This window comes from Spermophilus citellus, assembly GCF_964194105.1.
Source record: "Spermophilus citellus genome assembly, chromosome: 19".
NCBI classification, from domain to species: domain Eukaryota; kingdom Metazoa; phylum Chordata; class Mammalia; order Rodentia; family Sciuridae; genus Spermophilus; species Spermophilus citellus.
The window spans coordinates 18,784,633-18,807,245 of NC_138201.1; the positions used below are offsets into that span (position 1 = coordinate 18,784,633).

Sequence of the window (22,613 nt, forward strand, 5' to 3'; positions counted from 1 at the left end):
TATTTATAGAAATACAAAACAAAGAGCTTAATTAATGATGATCTATCCACATCAATATTAGTATATTGGCCCAGTAATTGTGACAAATGTCACAGAAGTGCAAGATGTAAGTAATAAGGTGGATAGGCGTATGGGGACTCTAGAGTATGTCTGCGTTTTTCTGTCCAGTATCTCATTAAAAAAAAATAAAGTCGATTAAGTGCAACATACAGAATATGCTCAGGGACTTCTGTGGACTCAGCATCCCATCTGCAGAACGAGCCTCACCCAGGGCACAGAGACGCCTTTGTACCCGAGTTAATTATGCACAGCACCCAGCCTCATGTTTACTGAATTTGCCTTTGAGGTTTTGCTGGTCCTTTTATACCAGTAGGTCCTACAAATTAAAAAAGAATGAAAATATAAAAATTAAAGAGAAACCTGAAGAAAAGTCCCTAGGAAGGACACCAGTTCCTTAGGTACCTCAAAATTTTTACACACGCTTCTGTCACCCAAGAGTGATTACTAATTTTCCAGTAATGTACCTAGTAATTCCTTAACTATGGAGGAGAATGTGTTCCAGGCTTGAGGAGAAGATGATGTGGGGTGGCTCTAGAAGAATGGCCCAGCTGAGGGGCTGCAGGGTGGCACCTTTAATGCCAGCAGCTCAAGAGGCTGAGGCAGGAGGATTCCGAGTTTGAGGCCATCCTCAGCAACTTAGTGAGACCCTAAGCACATTAGAGAGGCCCTGGCTCAAAATAAAAAGTAAATAAAAATCACTGGGGAGCGGCCTCAGTAGTTAGGCACCTCAACGTTCAGCCCCAGTCCCAACAATGTACACAGCGAGATGCAAGGTGGCAGGTTCTGTGAAGCAGGGTTTCTCGGAGCTCACCTGCCTGGGACTCCAGCAGTGAAAATCCTGCTTCTCCCCAAGGTGGATGAAAAAGGGATTGAACTAGTACTCAATAGAGGACAAAGAGCCCAAGAAAAATAGATGATAGTTTGAGTGCATTAATTGAGGAGAAAGGGGGAAAAAAACAGAGAAAGTTGTTTGCAGGAGGCGTAGGAATACCACACAGCCCAGGAAAAGCTGAGAACCTCTAGAAACAGGCTTAGTGCAGGAGACCCCGAGACTGAAGGCCGCCTAGCCTGGCCAATGGGGGGCCGTGGGACTCAGTAAACGGGCCCAGGGAAGATGCCCTGAGCTTACCAAGCACCAGCCAGGAGCCGAGACAGGTGCCATCAGGGATTAATGCGCACCTGCCTGAAGGCAGCTGGGGAGTCAGATCCTGGGGTCTGTAAGGAATCACGTGATTTTATCTGAGACTAGGGAGGACTCCACTGAGCCCAGCAAGCCCAGAGAAAGTCAGACCCGCCTCTGTCCCACCATGCAGTCCGGTGGCTTGCAGGGGCTCCAGGGCCCAGCAACAACAGACAGGAATTTAAGAGGTGGGTGCAAGGGTGCTCCTGACTCGGCCCACTGCTGCTCAGCCTCCACTCAGCTTGAGGCTCGACACTCAACTAGGCCTGTGGCTGGGCGCTCAGCCCAGTAGGCTCACTCAGCAACTGACCCCAGGAGGCCAGAAAGGGCAGCATCCATGAGCAAATGAAACGGCAGTCGATTCCAAAAGTTTTAATACAATACTGGCACATCCAAATGTCTTCTCTGATAAGCAGATGCTGATCCGTAAGGGAAGGCGGAGAATGGAGGGACTGTGGATTACACAGAAGGGACTGAAGGAGGGGGCCTGGGGATGGGAAGGACAGTGGAATGAGATGGACATTGTCACCTTATATACATGGATGACCACACCACTGGTGTGACTCTGAACCATGTTCAGTCAGAGGAAGAAGTTGTGCTCCGTCTGTGTACAATGTGTCAAAGTGCCTGTACCATTAACTAAAACAAAGTTAAAACGACTGGCCTGTCGCATACAAAAACATTACAATGATAATGGACCACGATCAAGTGGGGTTCATCCCAGGGGTGGCAGGTTAGTTCAGCATCTGGAAATGAATGAATATGATTCATCCCATGGACAGACTCAAAGACAAAACCCATCGTTATTTCAATATGTGCAGAAAAAGCATTTGACAAGACACAGCATCCATTCCTGCCCCAATCACTAGAAAAATCAGGGATAGCAGGAATAAAACTCAACATGAGAAAAGGTATATATGCTACACCCCAAGCCAACATCATTCTCCATGGATAAAACTGAAATCAGTCCCTCCCCAGTAGGAATAAGACAGGGAAGCCCTCTTTCACCACCTCTAGTCAACATAGTCCTTTTAGGTCCCTCCGGAGATCCAGGCTGACTGATCCGCGCAGCCCGCCCCGCGGCTACAGACGGCAGGGCACCACCGGGAAGCGACCAGCAAGCAGGGAGAAACGTAGCTGCGGATTCTGTGGAATCCTGCCGGCTGAGCCCCCACTGAGCCCTGGGCCGAGTTCGGGATTTCAGACGGGGAAGGAAGCAGGACAGTTCTATCCCCCACAACGGAAACTCCACCAAGGAAACCAGCGGCCACCATCTTGGAGAGCTGAAGTAACCACTGCCAGTCTCCAACGGATTGCAACAATAAAACAGGTGTGTTACCCAGCTCATCTCCCATACAGCGGGGGAATTCGCATAAAATCTCTCCTAGGCTTTCTGGGGGAGGGATTATCAGATCGAGCCTGCCTAAAGACACGGGGAAAACTAGAGACACCTGACCTTCAACTCCCCCTCCCATTAGCAGGGGAAACGAAACCTGTATTGGCAGCGCGGGGGGAGGGGCAAGCAGGAAAAATCAAAACAATAGAGTGCCGGGGGGTTCTCAATAGCTACCCTCCACACCAAACAAACGGCAGGCCCAGAGTACAGTCTGAACTGCCGAGAGGCATAACTCAGGGGAAATCTGGTCTAGCAGGAGAAACCAGGACTAACAGGAGAAACCAGGACTAACAGGAGAAACCAGGACTAACAGGAGAAACCAGGGGACTAGAGGCCAGGCCCTCACGACTGGGTGGCTGGAGACCGCCTGCCCACCGGCGAAAGCCCATCTGCTGCCCGCGCGACTGGGCGGCTGGAGACCGCCTGCCCGCCAGCGACCGGGAGCTGAAACCAAACAGAGAGAGTCCAGTCCCACCCCCCATTCGGACACCCCGGCAAGGAGCCTGGGGCCAGCCATAGCAGAGAGGTGACGTCACTGGAGCTCGGCCGTCGGAATTCCTTCCCAGCGGAATCCACTTTAGCAAGCATAGTCTACCAACACAAAGGAGAGACAACAGAGATATACAAAACCAAAACAAATCAGAAGACAGCAGAAACACAGCAATCAAATAGAGCTTGAAAGTAACGTGAACATCATGAAAAAACAAGGGAAAAAAGGAGTACAAACAATGCAGGACAACTTAACTCTACAGGAGGACCTAGAAGCATCAGAAACAGGGATAGGGAAAGAACTCAAGGCATACCTAACTCAGATGGAAAGGAATATCAGAGAAGACATGAGACAGCAAGTCCAAGCAATAAAAGTATATTTTGAAAATGAATTAAACAAACAAATTCAAATGGCAAAGAACGAGCTTTACCAGGAGATAGAGATCTTTAAAAAAATGTATCAAACAATAATCCTAGAAATGCAGGAAACTATAAACCAAATTAAAAACTCAAACAAGAATATTACAAATAGAGTTGATCAAGTAGAAGTCATAACATCAGATAATGAAGACAAAGTTTATCAACTTGAAAAGAATATAGTCAACACAGAAAAGATGCTTAAATCCCACGAGCAATCTATTCAAGAGATATGGGATGTCATAAAAAAACAAATTTGAGAGTCATTGGGATAGAAGAAGGCACAGAGATTCAAACCAAAGGAATGGACAACCTATTAAATGAAATAATTTGTGAAAACTTCCCAGAGATGAAAGATGGAATGGATTGCCAAATCCTGGAAGCCTACAGGACCCCAAACATTCAAAACCATAATAGACCAACTCCAAGACATATAATTATGAAGATAGCCAACGTATAGAACAAGGAGAGAATATTAAAAGCTACGAGAGAAAAGAGGCAGATTACATTCAGGGGTAAACCAATTAGGTTAACGACTTATTTTTTATCACAGACTTTGAAAGCGAGAAGATCCTGGAACAATGTATTTCAAATGCTGAAAAATAATGGATTCCAACCAAGAATACTGTATCCAGCAAATTAAGCTTCAGATTTGACAATGAAATTAAAATCTTTCATGATAAACAAAAGCTAAAAGAATTCGCAGCCAGAAAACCAGCACTGCAAAGCATTTTGAGCAAAATACTACAAGAAGAGGAAGTGAAAAATAGTGCCCAAAACTAACAGCGGGAGGTATCTCAGTAAAGGGGGAGGAAAATAACCAAAAAGTAAAACTAGCCAAACTAAAATAAATAAATAAAGAAGCATGACTGGAAGTACAAATCATATCTCAATCGTAACCTTAAATGTTAATGGCCTAAATTCACCAATCAAGAGACATAGGCTAGTAACCTGGATCAAAAAAACAAATCCAACAATATGCTGCCTTCAGGAGACTCATATGATAGGAAAAGACATACACAGGCTGAAGGTAAAAGGTTGGGAAAAATCATACCACTCACGTGGCTCTCGGAAGCAAGCAGGAGTGGCCATACTTGTACCGAATAAAATCAACTTCAAACCCAGGTTAATCAAAAGGGATAAAGAAGGACACTATATCCTGTTAAAAGGAACCATCCACCATCAAGACATAACAATTATCAATTTGTATGCACCAAACAATGGAGCTGCAAGGTTCATAAAACAAACTCTCCTCAAGTTCAAGAGTCAAATAGACCACAACACAATAATTATGGGTGACTTCAACACACCGCTCTCACCATTAGACAGATCCTCTAGACAAAAGCTGAATAAAGAAACTATAGAACTCAACAGCACAATCAATAACCTAGACTTAACCAACATATATAGAATGTATCAACCATCATCAAGTGGATACACGTTCTTCTCAGCAGCACATGGATCCTACTCAAAGATAGACCATATATTATGCCATAGGGCAACCCTCAGTAAATATAAAGGGGTGGAGATAATACCTTGCATTTTATCTGATCATAATGGAATGAAACTGGAAATCAATGATAAAAGAAGGAAGGAAAAATCCTACATCACATGGAAAATGAACGATATGCTACTAAATGATCAATGGGTTACAGAAGACATAAAGGAGGAGATAAAAAAAATTCTTAGAGACAAATGACAATACAGACACAACATACCGGAATCTATGGGACACAATGAAAGCAGTTTTAAGAGGGAAATTCATTTCTTTGAGTTCTTTCCTCAAAAAAAGAAAAAAAAACAACAAATAAATGAACTCACACTACACCTCAAAAACCTAGAAAAGGAAGAGCAAAACAGCAAATGTAGTAGAAGAAATAATTAAAATCAGAGCAGAAATCAACGAAATTGAAAGAAAAAAAACATTGAAAAATTTGATAAAACTAAAAGTTGGTTCTTTGAAAAAATAAATAAGATCAACAGGCCCTTAGCCATGCTAACAAAGAGAAGAAGAGAGAGAACTCAAATTACTAACATATGGGATGAAAAAGGCAATATCACAACAGACACAACAGAAATACAGAAGGTAATTAGAAAGTATTTTGAAACCCTATATTCCAATAAAATAGAAGATAGTGAAGACATCGATAAATTTCTCAAGTCATATGATTTTACCCACACAATTTGAACAGACCAATATCAATGGATGAAATTGAAGAAGCCATCAAAAGACTACCAACCAAAAAAAGACCTGGACCGGATGGGTATACAGCGGAGTTCTACAAAACCTTCAAAGAAGAATTAATACCAATACTTTTCAAGCTATTTCAAGAAATAGAAAAAGAAGGAGCTCTTCCAAATTCATTCTATGAGGCCAACATCACCCTGATCCCGAAACCAGACAAAGACACTTCAAAGAAAGAAAACTACAGACCAATATCTCTAATGAACTTGGATGCAAAAATTCTCAATAAAATCCTGGTGAATCGAATACAAAAGCATATCAAAAAAATTGTGCACCATGATCAAGTAGGATTCATCCCTGGGATGCAAGGCTGGTTCAATATACGGAAATCAATAAATGTTATTCACCACATCAATAGACTTAAAGAACCATATGATCATCTCGATAGATGCAGAAAAAGTGTTCGACAAAGTACAGCATCCCTTTATTTTCAAAACACTAGAAAAACTAGGGATAACAGGAACATACCTCAACATTGTAAAAGCTATCTATGCTAAACCTCAGGCTAGCATCATCCTAAATGGAGAAAAACTGAAGGCATTCCCTCTAAAATCTGGAACAAGACAGGGATGCCCTCTATCACCACTTCTATTCAATTTAGTTTTTGAAATACTAGCCAGAGCAATTAGACAGACAAAAGAAATTAAAGGCATAAAAATAGGAAAAGAAGAACTTAAATTATCACTATTTGCGGATGACACGATAATATATTTAACAGACCCAAAAGGGTCTACAAAGAAACTGCTAGAGTTAATTAATGAATTCAGCAAAGTGGCAGGATATAAAGTCAACACGCATAAATCAAAGGCATTCCTGTATATCAGCAACAAAACTTATGAAATGGAAATGAGGAAAACCACTCCATTTACAATATCCTCAAAGAAAATAAGATACTTGGGAATCAACCTAACAAAAGAGGTAAAAGATTTATATAATGAAAACTACAGAACCCTAAAGAGAGAGAGAGAAGATGATCTCAGAAGATGGAAAAATGTACCCTGTTCATGGATAGGCAGAGCCAACATCATCAAAATGGCGATATTACCCAAAGTTCTCTACAGGTTTAATGCGATGCCAATCAAAATCCCAACGGCATTTCTTGTAGAAATAGACAAAGCAATCGTGAAATTCATATGGAAAAACAAAAGACCCAGAATAGCAAAAGCAATTCTAAGCAGGAAGTGTGAATCTGGAGGTATAGCAATACCAGAGGTCAAACTGTACTACAAAGCAATAGTAACAAAAACAGTGTAGTACTGGTACCAAAACAGGCAGGTGGACCAATGGTACAGAATAGAGGACACAGAGACCAATCCACAAAATTACAACTTTCTTATATTTGATAAAGGGGCTAAAAACATGCAATGGAGGAAGGATAGCATCTTCAACAAATGGTGCTGGGAAAATTGGAAATCCATATGCAACAAAATGAAACTGAATCCCTTTCTCTCACCATGCACAAAAGTTAACTCAAAATGGATCAAGGAGCTTGATATCAAATCAGAGACACAGCGTCTGATAGAAGAAAAAGTTGGTTACGTCCTACATACTGTGGGGTTGGGCTCCAAATTCCTTAATAGGACGCTCATAGCCCAAGAGTTAATAACAAGAATCAACAAATGGGACTTACTTAAACTAAAAAGTTTTTTTCTCAACAAGAGAAACAATAAGAGAGGTAAATAGAGAGCCTACATCCTGGGAACAAATTTTTACCCCTCACACTTCAGATAGAGCCCTAATATCCAGAATATACAAAGAACTCAAAAAATTAGACAAGATAACAAATAACCCAATCAACAAATGGGCCAAGGACCTGAACAGACACTTCTCAGAGGAGGACATACAATCAATCAACAAGTACATGAAAAAATGCTCACCATCTTTAGCAGTCAGAGAAATGCAAATCAAAACCACCCTAAGATACCATCTCACTCCAGTAAGATTGGCAGCCACTATGAAGTCAAACAACAATAAGTGTTGGCGGGGATGTGGGGAAAAGTGTACACTTGTACACTGCTGGTGGGGCTGCAAATTGGTGAGGCCAATTTGGAAAGCAGTATGGAGATTCCTGGGAAAGCTGGGAATGGATCCACCATTTGACCCAGCTATCGCCCTTCTCGGACTATTCCCTGAGGATTTTAAAAGAGCATACTGTAGGGATACGGCTGCATCAATGATTATAGCGGCACAATTCACAATAGCTAGACTGTGGAACCAACCTAGATGCCCCTCAATAGATGAATGGATAAAAAAAATGTGGCATCTATACAAAATGGAGTATTACGCAGCACTAAAAAATGTCAAAATCATAGAATTTGCAGGGAAATGGATGGCATTAGAGCAGATTAAGCTAAGCGAAGCTAGCCAATCCTTAAAAAACAAATGCCAAATGTCTTCTTTGATATAAAGAGAGCAACTAAAAACAGAACAGGAAGGAAGAGCATGAGGAAAAGACTAATATTAAACAAAGACGAGTGGGGGGAGAGAAAGGGAGAGAGAAGGGAAAGCATATGGAAATGGTAGGAGTCCCTCAATGTTACACAAAATTACATATAAGAGGTTGTGAGGGGAAAGGGGTGGGAAACAAGGGAGAGAATTGAACAATAGCAGATGAGGTAGAGAGGGAAGATGGGAGGGGAGGGGGGATAGTAGGGGATAGGAAAGGTAGCAGAATACAACAGTCACTAATATGGCATTATGTAAAAATGTGAGTGTGTAACCGATGTGATTCTGCAATTTGTATTTGGGGTAAAAATGGGAGTTCATAACCCAATTGAGTCAAATGTATGAAAGATGATATATCATGAGCTTTGTAATGTTTTGAACAACCAATAAAAAAAGAAAAAAGAAAAAAAAAAAGAATAGCTGAAGAACTTTGTAAAATTTTAAAAACAATGATGCAACCAAAAGCAAAACTAATAACTGGAACCATGCCTACAGCAGTTCACTTATTTGCCTGTATCTGTAAAATAGTCACACATTTGTCACTTATCATTTTCCAAACTACACACAGTGAGCTCCCTATGGCTTGAACTATTTAGTGGGTTACAACCAGAATTTTCGAAAAAGATGAAATAGAATAAAGAATATTATTTTGTGGAAAAAAACCCCACATAGTCCTTTTAAAATCCTAGCCAGAGAATTCAGATAAAAAGAAGTTAAAGAATACAAATAACAAATATCCCTATTTGCTGTCGACATATTCTATCTTTCGAAGACCCCAAAAACTTCACTTCTAGAACTCATTGATAAATTCAGCAAAGTAGCAGGATATAAAATCAACACCATGAATCGACTGTGCGCCTTTGCACCAATGAGGAATCAGCTGAAGGAGACAGAAAACTACCCCATTCACAACAGCCTCAGAAGGGCTGGGCCTGGGGCTCAGGGTAGAGCACTTCCCTTGCAAGGACAAGATGCTGGGTTTGGTCCTCAGACCACATAAAAAAACATAAATAAAAAATAAAGGTATTGTGTCCAAATTTTATTTATATACACATATATATACACACACCCATATATATACATATACATATATATAATCTCCTCAAAACTAAAATACTTGGGAATCAGTCGGACAAAAGAGGTGAAAGATCTCTACAATAAATACTAGAGAATACTAAGGAAAGAAATGGAAGACCTCAGAAGCTGGAGAGAAACACCAAGTTCTTCCATGGACAGAATTAATAATGTCATACCTACCAAAAGCACTCTACCGATTTCTTACAATTCCTTGAAATTTCCTTACAATTCCCACTCTTAATAGAAATAAAAAGCTATCGTGAAACTCCTTTGGAAACATAGAACATCAAGAAGCAATCATTAGCAAGGACACAAGAGGTGTCACGATTTGGTCCTTAAATCATATTACAGAGCTATGGTAACCAAGAGAGCATGGTATTGGCACAAAAGCAGACATGCAGACCAAGGAACAGGTTAGAAGGCACAGAAACAAACCCATGGAAGCGCAGTTATACTAGACAGAGACGCCAGAAACATACATTGGAGAAAATATAGCCTCTTCAGGAAATGGTTTTAGGAAAAATAGAAAGTTATATGTAGCAAATGAAACTGAAACCCTAACTCTCACCTGGCACAGAAACCAAACTCAACGTGGATCAAGAATGTGGGCAACAGACCAGAGACCCTGCTCCTTCTAGAAGGAAATGTAGGCCCAGCTCTCCATCATCTCAGCTTAGAAACCATCTTCCTCAACAAGACTCCTAAAGTTCAAGGATACAATCCAGAATCTATAAATGGGATGAAATAAAACTAAAAAGCTTCAAAGCAAAAGAAACAATCACGAACATGAAGAGAGAGCCTACAGATGGGAGAAAATCTTGGCACCTGATCTTTAGATAGAGCATCAATTTCCAGGATATACCAAGAACTCAAAAACTTAAAACACACACACACACACACACACACACACACACACACACACACACAAATCAATAAATGGGCAAAGGAACTGAACATGCACTTCCCAGAAAAATAAAAGGAACAGTCAAAAAATATGAGAAAAGGTTCAACATCTAGCAATCAGAGAAATGCAAAATAAGACCACACTGAGGCTGCGTGCAGTGTGCATGCCTGTAATCCAAGTGGTTCGGGAGGCCAAGTCAGGAGGATGCGAGTTCAAAGCCAGCCTCAGCAACAGTGAGGATCTAAGCAGCTCAGTGAGACCCTGTCTATAAATAAAACATAAAATAGGGCTGGGGATGTGGCTCAGTGCTCAAGTGCCTCCCAGTTAAATCCCCGATACCCGCCCCCATCAAAAAAAAAAACCTGAAACCACACTGAGATTTCATGTCACTCCATTCAGTGTGGCAATTATCAAGAATCTAAGTGACGAGCCAAGACATTGGCATTTGGCGGCCCATGTGGGGAACATCTGAAGAGAAGCTCTTCCTTAACTATCACCTGCACACTAATCATCAGTTCTTCAGAACTCAGCCTAAGATCTTACAGAAGCAAAGACTGAAGAAAAGACAAGCACACAAATGGTCTTCCAGTACTGGCAGTGGAAAAATTAGGCTGCCTGGGCTTCCTTAAAAGGAATATTCCTTAGAAGGAATGGGTGCCTGGAAGGTGATAATGTGCTCAGGGAGTATAGGTCCTGTGCCCATCTCAAGATACTGAAACATGGTTGGTCTCAGACAGCAAAGAGCCAACAAAGAACCCCAGAGAACTTTGAAAGTGATGGATTAGGACTCAGCATTAATCCATCTGGCTGAAACAACTGGTCAGCCCTTCCCATCCTACGGAGGTAAATGCCTACCGAGCCTTTATAATTAGTGGCCACAGGTTTGAAACGGAGCTTGGGAGAGACAGTAAGGACCCACCCGTCGCATTGGTCGCCCGGCAAAGGGAAACGAACTGTCGCCATTTGCAAGAGACACCACTATGGCAGAGAACTGACGTCATCAGACTGCGGCGGAGGAGATAACTTCATTGAAACCTGTGGCTACAGCATCAAATAAATTTATAGGAGTAAACAGTAACTCAGCAGTCAAACAGAACAAGAAGTAACATGAGCAGCTTCAAAAAGCAAGGAAGAAAAGGAGTACAAACAATGCAGGACAGCCTAAATATTCAGGAGGACCTAGAGTCATCAGAAAAATGGTCATATAAAGAACTCAAGGAACACCTTAGACAGATGGAATGGAACCATAAAGAGGATAAAAGACAGCAAATTCAGGCAGCGAAAGAACACATTGAGAATGAATTACATAAACAGATAAAAGAAGAAGTTAAGCATCTTTATCAGGCGATAGAGATTATAAAAAATAATCAAACAATAATTCTAGAAATGATGGAAATGATAAACCAAATTAAAAACTCAATTGAGAGTATCACTAACAGAGTGGAGCAAGTAGAAGCCAGAACGTCAGATAATGAAGACAAAATATATCACCTTGAAAAGAGTCTAGCCAACTCAGAAAGGCTGGTAAAAAAATCACGAGAAAAACATCCAAGAGTTATGGGATAACATAAAAAAACAAACTTACGAGTCATCAGGATAGAAGAAGGTACAGAGATTCAAACCAAGGGAATGAGTAACCTGCTGAATGAAATAATTACAGAAAACTTTCCAGAAATAAAAAAGGAAACAGATATACAAATTCAAGATGCATACAGGACACCGAGCACACAAAATCACAGTAGACCAATGCCAAGACACATTGTTATGAAGATATCCAATATACAGAACAAAGAGAAAATATTAAAAGCTACAAGAGAAAGGAGGCAGATTACATTCAGGGGTAAACCAATAAGGTTAACAACGGATTTTTCATCACAGACACTGAAAGCAAGAAGGTCATGGAACAATGTATTTCAAACATTGAAAGACAATGGATGCCAACCAAGAATTCTGTATCCAGCAAAATTAAGCTTCAGGTATGACAACGAAATAAAAATCTTTCATGATAAACAAAAGTTAAAAGAATTTGCAGCCAGAAAACCAGCATTGCAAAGCATTTTGAGCAAAACACTACACGAGGAAGAAATGAAAAACAATAACAAAAACCATCAGTGGGAAGTGCCTCAGTAAAGACAGAGGGCGAGGGGAAAGATAATCATGGAGAAACAAGTAAATTTTTTAAAAAAAGGATAAACAATCAAACATGGATGGAAGTACAAACCATATATCAATAGTAACTCTGAATGTTAACAGCTTAAACTCTCCAATAAAGCGACATAGGCTGGTATCATGGATTAAAAAAAACAAATCCAACAATATGCTGCCTCCAGGAGACACATCTGATAGGAAAAGACATACACAGGCTGAAGGTGAAAGGATGGGAAAAAATATACCACGCACATGGTCCTCATAAGCAAGCAGGGGTGGCCATCCTCATATCGAATAAAATCGACTTCAAGACTCAGTTAATCAAAAGGGATAAAGAAGGTCATTATATACTGTTAAAAGGAACCATTCACCAACAAGACATAACAATTATCAATATTTATGCAAATAATGGTGCTGCGACATTCATAAAACAAATTCTCCTCAAGTTCAAGAATCAAAGAGACCACAACACAATAATTATGGGTGACTTCAACACACCTCTCTCACCATTGGACAGATCCTCCAAACAAAAGTTGAATAAAGAAACTATAGAACTCAATACCACAATCAATAACCTAGACTTAACTGACATATATAAAATATATCAACCATCATCAAATGGATATACTTTTTTCTCAGCAGCACATGGATCCTTCTCAAAAATAGACCACATATTATGCCATAGGGAAACCCTCAGTAAATATAAAGGGGTGGAGATAATACCTTGCATTTTATCTGATCATAATGGAATGAAACTGGAAATCAATGATAAAAGAAGGAAGGAAAAATCCTACATCACATGAAAAATGAACAATATGTTACTGAATGATCAATGGGTTACAGAAGACATAAAGGAGGAAATCAAAAAATTCTTAGAGATAAATGAAAATACACACACAACATATCGGAATCTATGGGACACAATGAAAGCAGTTTTAAGAGGAAAATTCATCGCCTGGTGGTCATTCCTCAAAAAAAGAAAAAAACCAACAAATAAATGAGCTCACACTTCATCTCAAAGCCCTAGAAAAGGAAGAGCAAAAACAACAGCAAATGTAGCAGAAGGCAAGAAATAATTAAAATCAGAGCAGAAATCAATGAAATTGAAACAAAAGAAACTACTGAAAAAATTAACAAAACTAAAAGTTGGTTCTTCGAAAAAATAAATAAGATCGACAGACCTTTAGCCATGCTAACAAAGAGAAGAAGAGAGAGAACTCAAATTACTAACATACGGGATGAAAAAGGCAATATCACAACAGATGCTACAGAAATACAGAAGACAATTAGAAATTATTTTGAAAACCTATATTCCAATAAAATAGAAGATAGTGAAGACATCGATAAATTTCTTAAGTCATATGATTTGCCCAGACTGAGTCAGGAGGATACACACAATTTGAACAGACCAATATCAATGGATGAAATTGAAGAAGCCATCAAAAGACTACCAACTAAGAAAAGCCCAGGACCGGATGGGTATACAGCGGAGTTTTACAAAACCTTTAAAGAAGAATTAATACCAATACTTTTCAAGTTATTTCAGGAAATAGAAAAAGAGGGAGATCTTCCAAATTCATTCTATGAGGCCAACATCACCCTGATTCTGAAACCAGACAAAGACACCTCAAAGAAAGAAAACTACAGACCAATATCTCTAATGAACCTAGATGCAAAAATCCTCAATAAAATTCTGGCGAATCGAATACAAAAACACATCAAAAAAATTGTGCACAATGATCAAGTAGGATTCATCCCTGGGATGCAAGGATGGTTCAACATACGGAAATCAATAAATGTTATTCACCACATCAATAGACTTAAAGATAAGAACCATATGATCATCTCGATAGATGCAGAAAAAGCATTCGACAAAGTACAGCATCCCTTTATGTTCAAAACATTAGAAAAACTAGGGATAACAGGAACTTACCTTGACATTGTAAAAGCTATCTATGCTAAACCTCAGGCTAGCATCATTCTGAATGGACAAAAGTTGAAGGCATTCCCTCTAAAATCCGGAACAAGACAGGGATGCCCTCTATCACCACTTCTATTCAATATAGTTCTCGAAACACTGGCCAGAGCAATTAGATGAAAGAAATTAAAGGCATAAAAATTGGAAAAGAAGAACTTAAATTATCACTATTTGCAGATGACATGATTCTATACCTAGAAGACCCAAAAGGGTCTACAAAGAAACTACTAGAACTAATAAATGAATTCAGCAAAGTGGCAGGATATAAAATCAACACGCATAAATCAAAGGCATTTCTGTATATCAGCGACAAAACTTCTGAAACGGAAATGAGGAAAAACACTCCATTCACAATATCCTCAAAAAAAATAAAATACTTGGGAATCAACCTAACAAAAGAGGTGAAAGATTTATACAATGAAAACTATAGAACCCTAAAGAGAGAAGTAGAAGAAGATCTTAGAAGATGGAAAAATATACCCTGTTCATGAATAGGCAGAACTAACATCATCAAAATGGCGATATTACCAAAAGTTCTCTATAGGTTTAATGCAATGCCAATCAAAACCCCAACGGCATTTCTTGTAGAAATAGATAAAGCAATCATGAAATTCATATGGAAAAATAAAAGACCCAGAATAGCAAAAGCAATTCTAAGCAGGAAGTGTGAATCAGGCGGTATAGCGATACCAGATTTCAAACTATATTACAGAGCAATAGTAACAAAAACAGCATGGTACTGGTACCAAAACAGGCGGGTGGACCAATGGTACAGAATAGAGGACACAGAGACTAATCCACAAAGTTACAACTATCTTATATTTGATAAAGGGGCTAAAAGCATGCAATGGAGGAAGGATAGCATCTTCAACAAATGGTATTGGGAAAACTGGAAATCCATATGCAACAAAATGAAACTGAATCCCTTTCTCTCGCCATGCACAAAAGTTAACTCAAAATGGATCAAGGAGCTTGATATCAAATCAGAGACTCTGCGTCTGATAGAAGAAAAAGTTGGCTACGATCTACATATTGTGGGGTCGGGCTCCAAATTCCTTAATAGGACACCCATAGCACAAGAGTTAATAACAAGAATCAACAAATGGGACTTACTTAAACTAAAAAGTTTTTTCTCAGCAAGAGAAACAATAAGAGAGGTAAATAGGGAGCCTATATCCTGGGAACAAATTTTTACTCCTCACACTTCAGATAGAGCCCTAATATCCAGAGTATACAAAGAACTCAAAAAATTAGACAACAAGATAACAAATAACCCAATCAACAAATAGGCCAAGGACCTGAACAGACACTTCTCAGAGGAGGACATACAATCAATCAACAAGTACATGAAAAAATGCTCACCATCTCTAGCAGTCAGAGAAATGTAAATCAAAACCACCCTAAGATACCATCTCACTCCAGTAAGATTGGCAGCCACTATGAAGTCAAACAACAACAAGTGCTGGCGAGGATGTGGAGAAAAGGGTACACTTGTACATTGCTGGTGGGACTACAAATTGTTGCGGCCAATTTGGAAAGCAGTTTGGAGATTCCTGGGAAAGATGGGAATGGAACCACCATTTGACCCTGCTATTGCCCTTCTCAGACTATTCCCTGAAGACCTTAAAAGAGCATGCTACAGGGATACTGCCACATCGATGTTCATAGCAGCACAATTTACAATAGCTAGACTGTGGAACCAATCCAGATGCCCTTCAATAGATGAATGGATAAAAAAAATGTGGCATCTATACACAATGGAGTACTATGCAGCAATAAAAAATGACAAAATCATAGAATTTGCAGGGAAATGGATGGCACTAGAGCAGATTATGCTTAGTGAAGCTAGCCAATCCCTAAAAAACAAATACCAAATGTCTTCTTTGATATAATGAGAGCAACTATGAACAGAGCAGGGAGGAAGAGTAGGAAGAAAAGAGTAACATTAAACAGAGACATGAGATGGGAGGGAAAGGGAGAGAAAAGGGAAATTGCATGGAAATGAAGGGAGACCCTCATTGCTATACAAAATTACATATAAGAGGTTGTGAGGAGAATGGGAAAATAAACAAGGAGAGAAATGAATTACAGTAGATGGGGTAGAGAGAGAATATGGGAGGGGAGGGGAGGGGGGATAGTAGGGGATAGGAAAGGTAGCAGAATACAACAATTACTAATAGGGCTTTATGTAAAATTGTGGATGTGTAACCGATGTGATTCTGCAATCTGCATTTGGGGTAAAATTGGGAGTTCATAACCCACTTCAATCTAATGTATGAAATATGATATGTCAAGAGCTTTGTAATGTTGTGAACAACCAATAAAAAAAAGAATCTAAGTGACAATAAAGATTGAGGAGGATTGCAGAAAGAGATTCATTCACACACTGCTGGTGGGACTGCAAACTGGTGCAGCCAGTATGGAAAGCAGTATGGAGATCCTTTAGAAAAAGGAGAACAGAAGCCCCATTTGAGCCACTTACACCATGCTTTGGTATACACCTACAGGACTTCAAGTCACCATACTTTAGTGACACAGCCACATCCATGTTTATAGAAACTCAAGTCACAAAAGCTAAGTATGAAACCAACCTAGGTAGCCTTCAACAGAGGAATAAATAAAGAAAACGTGAGATAGATACATAGATAGATAGATAGATAGAGACAGAAGGGAGGGAGGGAGGCAAGAAAAGGAAGAAGGATCCAAGGGCTCAGAGACTGATGGGTTGGTGCCCAGGGGCATTCGGAAGTCAGCGGGCTCTTCTTGGCGTGGGCCAGTTTACTCTCCACAGTTTCCTCTCGGGACCAACGTGGAGATCCAGGTGTTGGGAAGCACACACATTGGGAGTGGGCGTCACTGCTCTGAGCTGCTGTCACAGTCCCGAGACACACTTCCTCCGTGTGTTGCCATCCACAGGTCACATCACATAGGTTGGTATCTGATCCCAAGCCACACTAACTCTGTGCCTCACTGTGAGGGGCCCTAGGTTGGCTCCTTATGAATGGAACCGAGAAAGCAACACAGGCTCCTCTGACTTTGGACGATGACAGATCCACTCAAGGAGTTTCCCTGCAGACCCTTCTTGTTCACCATCGTCTGAGGACAGGAGAGGAATTGGCCTTGCCTTTGGGGACACCGTCCCTGCCTACTGCAGGACAGGTCCTGTCAGGCTTCACCCGAACACCAAGGTCACCCATCCACTGGGGGGCGAGCTCAGGCCCTGGGTCCCATATAACCTCCTCCTGCAGGCTCAGCTCCAAGCCTGAATGGTCAAGAGGCACGGGAGGCAGGGAGGTGCCGCAGGAAGGCATTTTGGAGTCCGACTCTTGCCACATGATAACTGCAACCCAGGCACTCACAGAATTGCCATTTACTTGAAATGTTATGGCATAAGCTTCATTTCATAGCATTAGTATGACTTATACTCATTTACTCATGAACAATAATACTGGTAATATTATAAGTGTGCAGGAGGAATTGTAATTGAGATCAACAGATCTAGCTCTACAGTCATCTCTAGGACGTAAAATGTTTTGAAACCTATCATTTCGACTCATAAGATCAGACACACACGATCTAAAAATCCTATCTAATACTAGTCAGAATGGAAACTTACCAAGAATTGATGAAATTTAATTTTTTAAAATGTACCCAATTTCACTACAGGTGAATGATTATTTCTTCTTCACTATCACATAGTTGTCATTTTAAACAGACAATGTTAATGCCTTTTGAAAATGTCCTCAAAGAAAAAAAAGAAGAGGGTTGGGGCTGGAGCTCAGGGGCAGAGCACTCGCCTAGCACAGGTGAGGCACGGGTCCCATCCTCAGCACCACATAAAAATAAAAGAACATTTCCCTCTATAACTAAAAACAGTACATATTTTTAAAAACTATAAATAAATTGCAGAGGGATCTGTAGAGTTAAGGGAAGGGAGGTGAGAGGGGAGTGCAGGGACTGAATTAGAACAAACTGTGTTTCATGCTCTGGAGATTCTGCCAAACTGTATCCTAATGTTATAAATAACTAAAAACAGTCAGTAAAAAATAATACCCAAAAAAGTAAAAAGAGGGGCGATTCAGCAGTCTGTTACCAATTAAAATACTTCACAAAATTAAAAAGGGAAATCCCTAAGGGTGCACAGAGATAGACAAGTAGTAGAATAAATTTTAATTTGTTACCAAATAAAATATACAATGTTTTCACAGCTGATCTCTCTGTAGTGGCGTTAGTACACAGAGCCAGGGACATTCATCTGGTGTCAGTTAGGACCTGCTCATGTTGGAAACGCTGTCCCTTGACACCTGTTGTCAGGTTCACCAGCTGACGTTTAGCTTTAGAGTCTTTACTAAGGCACACCATGGAGAAAGGGCAGGATTTAAACCCAGAGTTTTCCAGAAACAGTAATTCTTTCATGTAGATTCATTGAATTTAAAAAATATATACCAGCGATGAAAGGAGATTTTAAAATTCTAGAAGGGGCTGGGGCTCAGGGATAGGAGTTCAGGGGCAGGGCACTCGCCTGGCACATGTGAGGTACTAGGTTCAGTCCCAGCACCACATAAAAATGCCATCTATAACTAAAAAAATACATTCAAAATACTAGAATAAGTACGAATGTGTGGTAAAATTAGAAATTATATAACTAGGCAAAGTAATATTATTATAGAGAACCTCAGGCCCCTGATCTGGCTATAGTTCATGTCCTTCTATGTTGACACACATGGTTCCTCGGTTCCTAAAACTTTCTAGAGTCCTTGCCCTCTCGCAGCTGATCTGTCAGCTTTATTCTTTACTAATGCCCGATCCGTGAGTCAGCACAGAGAATTTCAGACAAGAATTTTTGCATACGTAGTGATTTCTGAAAGAGTAAAACATATTCTGCTTCTATTACATTTACTGGTGCCTCTGGAAATAAATCAGACCTTTGCTGTAATCTCACTGAGGTTTCTGTAGCAAAGAAGAGGAGCTTACAATGATCTATAGGAAACTTATTTTGTCTTCCATGAGACGTATTTCATTTTCTAAAGCTTTTTTTCTTGGTGTTCTTTTCATGCTAGTCTTGATTAATGATGTTTGGAAATGAAAATGATCTTCATAAAAATATAGTCCAAGTAAAGTTTCTATCCAGTCACTGAAAGATCACAGAATTTACATTTTCACATTCATCAAGGTAAATTGAGTATAACCTCCAGGAATTCATGCGATTTTAAAGGAAGATGAGTGGAAATTAGACAATAATAGTGGAGATCTTTCCCATCTTGTTCTCAAACGTCTGGACACAGGCATTGGAAGCAGGATGGCAAAAGCTTGGGAAAGGAGGGCAGATTCCCTGAAGGACACTCAATGGCTCGGGGGCCTGCTCCCAGCACTCAGGTGTCCTTTGGGGTCTGAGTGAATATGCATCTAGAGGTTTCTGAGCTCAGGAATGTTCCAGCACCTTCCAAACAGGAACAATTCAAATGGAAGACGTGCAGCTGGACTTCACCTTGCTGATTGCAGACACTCCCTTTTCCTCCTTGGAGAGGGACAGGCCAACTAGAATGTGATGGGTGAATTTTATTGGCCCTGTTACCAGTGCCTGGAGCTTAGTTTTGAAATACTTGATTTCCCTGGAAATTGAAAGTTTTATTGCATTTACAAAGAGTGCGTGCGAGACCTCTTCTTTCATCCGAGGAGAGGCAAGCAAACAGGTAAACTGTTGGCTAAACTCTCCTTGTGCCAGGCATACATGTGACCAGAGATCCAGGAACTTGGGAGTCTCAGGCAGGAGGATGCCAAGTTCAAGGCCAGCCTCAAGAAATTAGTGAGGTCCCAAGATCCTCAGTGAGAAACTGTCCCCATATTAAAAAATAAATAAAAAGGGCTGGGAGTTGGGAATGTAGCTCAGGGGTAAGGCACCCCTGGGTCCAGCACCAGTTCCCTTCCTGAAAAAATGTCCCCTTTGTTGCTTTCTACAAATGACCTGGGCTGGATCTCCAGCCAATGTCAGCAAGGGGTGAGTGACAGACTACTCCTGTTTCCACATCTCCTGATCCTACTTTACCAAACACACACACACCTTGGGTAGGAGTCATCCCAACGCCAACACAAGGATGCTGGCTTCACCCGCCACGGGATGGACTCTCCCCAATCTGGCTCACACCAAAAGGGCCAGGGCACAAATGCCACCTTTCCCCTCTTTGACTCAGGATGCAAACGGAGTTGAAATCACTCACATGGGGCGACATGGCTGGCCCCGAGGGTAAGTGATGGTGACTGGGTTAGAGGAAGCCATGGAAGGGCAGGACACATAAGTACACGATTCCTCCCGATTCTGCACTCTATAAAGGGACAGTGGGATGAGCAGGAGGAGAGGATCCGTCTCCAACCCCAACGGGGGGCCTACAGCTTTCCCTGGGCAATGTCTCCGTAGCAGCCGTGTTTCAGGGACGCTGTTCCCAGGACAAACAGGACCACATCTTAGGAACCAGGAAGGAAGGGATTAAAAGAAGGTGGTGGAATTTATAATCTAAAGGAAAACGCAGTAGGTCCGCCAGACAGAGGGGAAGGCATCACCACCTCCCTGAGGTGAGGGGCTTCTACAAAATCATTGATCTGAAGAAGGAGTGATGCACAAGCGAAAATTAGTTAATTATTTTTTAATTGACATTTCTCCTTGGTCTGTGTTGGGGGGGACCAGCTTTCCTGCAGGCTGGACCAGCATTCTGCCCCCGAGCCACACACCATCCCTTGAATTTAAGTTGATAATGGAAATAAGAGGCTATCCTTCCAAAGAATGTTTTTTAGTACATGATGATTCTAGTGACTGTAAAATGTGACATAGTGACAAAATTCTGCTGCTGTCAAACAATTCTGGTTCTCTCTGCAGAAACTCGTGATTTGCTTCAACATCCCCATGAAGATGGACTGAGATTCCAGACTCAGGGCCACAAGAAGGGCCTTCTAATGCAGGCCGGGGCCGGGATCTCGGCCAACACCTGTCTGCTCTGCCTGCACCTGGCCGCCCTCCTGGGTGGCACAAGCCCAGGCTCATGGACCTCCCCATGGCCCACCTGGCTCTGACACACACCGTCCTGCTCCTCACTGTGGCCCTTTGGTATCCACAGACATCTGGGAAGTGCAGGACATTCCGGGTGAGGTCAGATGCAAAGTGCTGGTCTTCCTGCACAAGGTCACCTGTGTCCCGAGTGTGCTCCAGGCCCTCACCATCAGCCCCAGTGGCTCCTCGCTGGCCAACTTCAAAGTCAAGTCTGCAGACCCCATCCTGGGGGCATGTCTGTTCCTGTGGGTCCTCACCATGGCCATTACCAGCGACTAGCTGCTCTGCACGGTGGCCACCCCCCGTGCCACGCAGCCTGGTCTTCTCTTTGTCAACAGCCACTGCTCCTTCCTGCCAAGGTACAGGGGCATTTTTCTGCTCCTGGTAACACTCAGAGACGTCTTCTTTGTGGGCCTCGTGGCTGTGTCCAGTGGGTACATGGCCACCACCCTCCTGCACAGACATCAGCCGTGCTGCCTGTCCCTCCACGGCTCCGGGCTGTTCCCCAGACCTCCCCCAAGCACAGGGCCACTCACAGCGTCCTGCAGCTGCTTGGCTGCTTCGCCGCCCTGGACTGTGCAGACTCTGCGCTCTCCCTGCTCATCAGCGGGATGAGGAGAAACGACCCCAGGCTCAGGAGCATCCACAACGCGGTGGCCAGCGGCTACGGGCGCTCAGTCCCCTGGTGCTGCTCAGGGCAGACACGCAGATCCTGAACATCGTGCAAGCCCAATGGAGGAACAAAGCTCAGATGCGACAAGACGCATCTAATGCAGCTCCTCCACTCTCGCTTACAAACCCCTCTATCCACACAGACTTCTTTCTGAAATGATTTCAGCCAGGGCACCAGATTTCCTGTCTGGTAAGGTCACCTATGTGACTACAAGGACGTGTGTATGATTTTACTTGATATCTGCATCGGTGTCTTCAGGTACATCCACGGACCTTTACAGTCTCCCTTTATTTTCTTTCTTCTTGTTTTATGAAAACTTTTAAAGAAGTTCTATTAGAGCCACATTGTTCCCTATTGTGTCTGAAAATAGACTCTTTTAAAAAGAAGACTACAACATGGCTAGCAACCAGGCAGTGCCATAACCCCAAACGCACATCAAGAATAGAACAGATATTGTCTAGCGTGGTCCAGGCCGTGGGTTCAACCCACAGCAACTACAGGAAAAAGGAAAAAAATGGATAGACAAATGCAGTGGAGCTGGGGATGTGTGTATGAACAG

The 22,613-nt window shown here is 41.6% G+C and overlaps 1 protein-coding gene across 1 annotated transcript in view; it reads left to right on the forward strand.

Moving 5' to 3' along the window:
• Nucleotides 1–21,404, forward strand: part of LOC308638615 (zinc finger protein 519-like) — a gene marked incomplete at its 3' end in the record, with an annotated part of 129,420 nt that extends 108,016 nt beyond the window's left edge. The window contains exon 8 of the mRNA XM_081276235.1: nucleotides 21,211–21,404. Within this exon, the coding sequence (XP_081132361.1) occupies nucleotides 21,211–21,404 (194 nt within the window). The remainder of the gene's footprint in view (nucleotides 1–21,210) is intronic.
• Between the last annotated feature and the right edge of the window lie 1,209 nt (nucleotides 21,405–22,613).